Consider the following 5,776-nt stretch of genomic DNA (forward strand, 5'->3'; position numbering starts at 1 on the left):
CTTCGGAATCAACCAAAGAATCCGTCCATCTCGACATGAGACCTTTTAAAACGTTGTTGCTTGCCCAAAACTCGGCCGCGACCCTGTCCCAATACCAAGTGTCCCTCTCACCTCCCCGTCCCCGGGGTGCCTCTCAGCTCCAGAGCCGGCGCAGGGAGGAGGTGATGGGCAACGACATCCTGGAGCTGGAGAACTCTCTGAGGATGCAGGACGTGGTCCGGGACCAGGAGACGCCCGCCCAGGAGATCGCCCGCCTGAAGGAGGCCTCGCAGCACTTCAACATGGACCGAGAGGTAGTGTGTGTGTGTGGCTGTGTGGAGGTGGAGGTGGGTGTGTGTGTTGAGGTGAAGGTGGGGGTGTGTGGAGGGGGGGTTAGTGGAGGTGGGTGGGGGTGGGCATGGGGGTCATTTCGAGGTGGGAAAGGGAGTCGGGTGTGTGTGTGTGTGTGTTTGGGTATGGGGGGGGAGTGGAGGTGTTTGTGTTTTGGGGGGGGGGGGGCGTGGAGGTTGGTTTGTGTGTGTGGAGGAGGGTGCGTTCTCCCGTGGTAAAGTGAATGGACCTGCAGACCCCATTAAAGAGAAACGCAGGCATTCAAAATATTGGAGATGACGTGGATCTCTAATGGAAACACCTTCACCTGGATAGCATTAAAATGCCCCTCTTATACCAACAGCTGTGTGGGAGGATTAGTCATCACTAGCCTTCAAACTCTATCCACAGGAGGACACTCCCACTTGTGATGTCACTGACTCATGTAAAACCAAAATAATTACGCCAAAAAGCTTTTTGCATTATCATCGGCCTAGTCGCTAACGGCGATCATCGGATCAGGAAACAGAGAATGCCAGACCCCAAAAAGGTCCAGCGAGAGACGGGGGGATATGAATTAATGCTGCGTCTGCCACGCCTTATTGAAATTCCTCACAAGTCGCGATTATCTATGCATCTGTGTGCGCCTTTTGGGTTTAACATTCTCTCTCTCTGTCTCTCTCACTCTATCTCTATTTTTTCTTTCTCATTTTTTTAATATATATTTTTTTAATATATATTTTTTTCTGTGTCTCCTTGTCTCCCTGTCTCTCCGTCTCTCTGTCTCCCTGTCTCTCTGTCTCTCTGTCTCCCTGTCTCCCTGTCTATCTGTCTCCCTGTCTCTCTCCCTGTCTCTCTCTCTGTCTCTCTGTCTCCCTGTCTCACTGTCTCCCTGTCTCCCTGTTTCTCTCTCTTCCTCCCTGTCTCTCTGTCTCCCTGTCTCCCTGTCTCTCTCTGTCTCCCTGTCTCTCTGTCTCCCTGTTTTTCTCTGTCTCCCTGTCTCCCTCCCTGTCTCTCTCTCTGTGTTGTGGCCCTCGTCCTCCGCTCCCAGCTGTCGGTACCTGACAAGGTGGTGATCCCGGAGCGCTACGTGGAGTCGGACCCGGAGGATGCCCCGAGCCCGGAGCAGGAGGCTGACAAGCAGAGGAAGGTGGACCGCATCAAAGCCCTGATAGCCAGGAACAGGTAGACACAGCACCGCCGCCGCCGGTCGGGCTATCGCGGCCCTCCCGCACGCCGCCCCACACGCCCATTAGTCAGTCGACAAAGATCTCGCCAGGCGGTGGGAGAGGTTGTTCTTTACACTGACAGGGCGAGCGTTCGCCTGAAGGTGACATGGGCTCCCTGAGCTGTAAAGGGCACGGGGCGGGGAGCGACAGATTAGCCGGCTAGAGGTTGTAGCGGGACAACGGGACCAGGGATGCTGCTGGACCATCTGTGATGCTGTCTGCACCTCCCCATGCAGAGCAGAGCCACTGATGTGCTGTGAAGTTAGCGTTTGTCCCTCTTTGCCACGGTGACATTTCCCTCTAAATGTCAGATGCTGTTTTCTATTTGAACTGAGAATTGAAGGAAAAACATGTTGTTGTTTTTTGTCGGTCCTGGGGTAGTGTCACCAAACAGCAGCAATCAAAGCCGACTCGCTCAATTCCGGGCGATTGGAGCGTTCCTCTTCTCTTCCTTTCTGTTTGTGTTTGTGTCGGCAATGTTACTGGAGGCGGAGATCTGAAGCGTCTAATTGGCTGACAGCGCAAACACAAACTCGCCCGGCATTAATACACATTTCTCAGTTTGGAGACACAGCTGAAACATCATTCACATCGTCATTCTTCGGAAAAGTGTTGGCCGACATTGCGCATCGCCACGGTGCAGACTTGCCACTGGCGAAACAAGCTTATTAAATATTCAGTCTTTGGTTTGCAACCCAGACTCTGTTTGCCCCGGAGGTTCTGTATTGACAGCAGGACTCCTGGATCAGAGATCACTCCTGGGGTACACATGTCAAAGCCTTACCGACCTGTATCCTTATGCTTTGTCTTCTGCAACTCTGTCTGTCATTCTGAAAACAACTTTGTGTGTGTGTGTGTGTGTGTGTGTGTGTGTGTGTGTGTGTGTGTGTGTGTGTGTGTGTGTGTGTGTGTGTGTGTGTGTGTGTGTGTGTGTGTGTGTGTGTGTGTGTGTGTAGCATGCAGAACGCTCCACCCAACATGCCGGTGAGTCCAGAGCAGGAGGCTGAGGTGGAGGCCGAGGTGCAGGAGAAGGAAAAGATGATCAACATCTCCTACGAGCTGGCTGCAGAGGCCTCCAAACGCAGCAAGCTGGTCGCAGGTACACCTCCTTTAGCGTACGGACCCTAAACACGGACCCAGCCAGTGTGTAATCCCTGGCGGTCTCTCTGGGTCTCACTCACTGAGCTCGCTGTATTCAGCAGCAGCGGGTTCATCATCGTTTTGTGCCAGTCTCATGTTTTTGTGTATTAAATTACGTTTCCTAATTGCATTTGTCTATTCCGGTGTTCCATTTGCTTTACTAATTTGCTTATCTCCAAATGGAATGCGTAGTCTGTGCGGTCGGTAAATGTGAGCGAGTGAGTGTGTGCAGTTTTAACGTGCCGGTCTCCGTTGCAGTGAAAAGCCTGTCGTCATCCACCCCAGTCCATCCACCACTGTCACCTAACACTCCGCTCCCAGACGGGACTCATTTCATGTGTGTCTAGTGTCCCCAGTAAGAGTTTTGTCTGTTTTCTTTCTGTATCTACCGTGTTTGAATGTTGTTGTTGTTGTTGTTGTTGTTGTTGGTGGGAGGAAGAGTGCCCCGTTCAAAGATATCCAGCATGTTTTAAGCTGAGCTGCTGTCCTCCCTTTGGTTAAATCTGTTAGGAGTAGGGCAACCTGGAAGTGAGTCAGGAAAGATATGGGGACATAATTAAAACAACGATGATAATAATTTTGTTTTATGGGCACATAATGTTCCATTCCCCCCAACCATAATCATACCCTAGCAGTAATGGCTGATACATAGTTATTGTTCAAATTTCTGTGTAGTCTATTTTCTAATGGTTTGGACCACTGAGATGGAAAACCTACGATGATCCTGTGGACTGATAGGACTTCACGCTCTCTCCTTCTCTCCCGATCGCTCTATCCCCCTCTGTCTCCATCTATGTCTCTGACCCTCACTCTCTCTGTCTCATTCTTTCTCACTCTGTCTCTGTCTGTCTCTCTCTGTCTCTCTCTCTCTCTGCCTGTCTCTCCCTTGCTCTCTGTTACTCTCTCTCTGTCGTTGTCTGTTTCTCTGTCGGTCTCACTGTCTCTTGCTCTGTCTTGCTGTCTGTCACTGGCTCTGACTGTTTATCTCTCTGTCTGCAGCCCAGGCTCTGGCCTCGGTGAAGACTTCCACCTGAAGATCAGACATGGCCAGCCTATGAACACGACCGCCTGGCCATGAAGGTCTCCCCCCCCCCCCCCCACACACACCCAAATCTCCTCCCCACCTTCTTGGACAGCACATCGCCAGGGCGGACGCTTACACAATCATCCAACACCATTGGGTCGGGGCCATACCGCCCAGCTCCCCCCAATGGCTCACTGTGACCTGGCCTAGCTGTGCCCCCGCCCCCCCACACACCACTCCCTCTGTGATACGGCTGCAGTCCTCAGCAGAAACCTTTCCCAAATGAACACTTATCCCACCTGGTGGTGGCGAGCAACACAAGGCCAATAGACGCAGTCTTTGTGGTGGTTCTTTGTCTTTTTATTTATAGGCTTGCAAGTTTTTCCTTTTTTATTGTTTTTTAGTTGAGTGTGTTTGTGTGTGTGTGTGTGTGTGTGTGTGACACCATGGTGTGAGCATACGGACCCTGTATAAACCTACAGTACCATGGTTACACCGTAACTTTATTTAAAATTGGAACAGACCAAGCCAAATGTTTTTACATAACCTGTTTTTACAGATGTTTTACATGCTTTTATTTTAGTTCAGTGCTTGCTTTAAAAAAAAAGAAAAAAAAAGAGCCTGCTTTTTAGTTTCCCACAAGGTAAGTTAAACCAAATGATCACACATTGAACCGGTTCTTAGAAGGGAAAACATTTGTTTTATTTGAGGCTATTAATCCTTCTTTCAAAGAGGTGACACCTTGCTGTGTTTTTGTTTTCAGCTTATTTCCGGTTTTTATTTATTTGTATATTGATTACTACCGCAGTCTATTGCCGGCACACATGTGAATGTTTTGGCTTAAGAAGTGCTATGCTATGTTATTTTTCTGTTGCGTAGAGATATATTTAAACAAACAGAAGGATTTTTTAAAAAGTTTGGTTCTATTTTAAGACCAGTTCTGAGTCCTTAAGCTGAGACGAGTAAAGGAATAGCACATGTAAAAAGCAATAAGGAGGTTTTTAGTTCTTGGATCTGGTATAAATAGTTTCCCATTTGTAAAACATGTAATTACCAGAGGTTCGTTGTGTATATATTGTACATGGTACAGAACGATGGGGGATGTTTCCATTGCATAGGGTTACATACTGCAGCTCATATGCCAATGATATGTTAATATCCCATCTGTTTTATATCATGTCAAATAAACGTTGCCGTTTTATGGAGGTATTGTGTATGATTGTTTGTTTTTGCGTGAGTTATTTGCTTTGAAACTCAAGACCCTCTGCCTGGATGGTCGCTGCCTGATGAATTTGACATCAAATATATTTTATGTCTGTTCACGGACAGCTTGGGCTGCCATAAACACTGGAAAAATAGGAAGTTTAGGATTCAAAGGTTAGACGTGGACATTGGTATTTTCAGAACCGACCAGGCAAATGTCACTAAAAAAAGAGTAAACTTGGAGTGCCCTCTTGTGGCACATCTAATACCACCTCCTTGTTGAACACGGATCGTAACATTTATATAAGGTGCATACAACAAATAGATTAATTGTGTAATAAGCACGTATATGTCTATATAAAATGTTGCATGATCGATCTTGGGGTAATCTCCATAATAAAGATAACGCGCACAAAATACCAAAACCCACTTCCCTCCATTCAGGCCAAACACGGGGGGCATGTTTCCGGTACCATTAATTGAAAAAACCATTGTAAATGTAGATTAATGGACAGGAGTTTCATCGTTTTGTTCATGCGACTTGACAGCTGTACTCACCGCGCTGTTCATATTTCTGGTACACGTGGAACGGCTTGATACTATGTCAGCGAGTCCCCGCCTTCCGCCACGCCGGACCAATCAGAGATCCGTGGGCGTTGTCCGGCCACGCCCCCTCTACTACGACGGAGTATGCATAGTGGACAGTATTGCCAGATTGGGCCAAATTTACCTTCCTGCCCGCTGCAGTAATGGTTGTCAGATTGGGCGGGAAATCTGGCCCAATCTGGTAACAGTGTCAGTAGACGCTGTAGTCGGAATTTTAATAGCAAAACCAGCTTAGGGGTGTGTAGTGTGTAGCTGTCCTTCTGAA

General features: G+C 48.3%; 1 protein-coding gene across 2 annotated transcripts in view; it reads left to right on the top strand.

Moving 5' to 3' along the window:
* The window catches only part of LOC307080336 (pleckstrin homology domain-containing family A member 5-like), a gene marked incomplete at its 5' end in the record, with an annotated part of 65,491 nt that extends 60,677 nt beyond the window's left edge, over nucleotides 1–4,814 (top strand). For both annotated transcript variants that reach the window (XM_079743003.1, XM_079743004.1), the window contains 5 exons: nucleotides 138–293; nucleotides 1,361–1,494; nucleotides 2,495–2,637; nucleotides 2,937–3,033; nucleotides 3,678–4,814. In XM_079743003.1, the coding sequence (XP_079599129.1) occupies nucleotides 138–293; nucleotides 1,361–1,494; nucleotides 2,495–2,637; nucleotides 2,937–3,025 (522 nt within the window). In that variant the 3' untranslated portion in view covers nucleotides 3,026–3,033; nucleotides 3,678–4,814. The remainder of the gene's footprint in view (nucleotides 1–137; nucleotides 294–1,360; nucleotides 1,495–2,494; nucleotides 2,638–2,936; nucleotides 3,034–3,677) is intronic.
* Between the last annotated feature and the right edge of the window lie 962 nt (nucleotides 4,815–5,776).

The sequence above is a fragment of the Pollachius pollachius genome, assembly GCF_949987615.1.
Source record: "Pollachius pollachius genome assembly, chromosome: 9".
Lineage (NCBI taxonomy): Eukaryota > Metazoa > Chordata > Actinopteri > Gadiformes > Gadidae > Pollachius > Pollachius pollachius.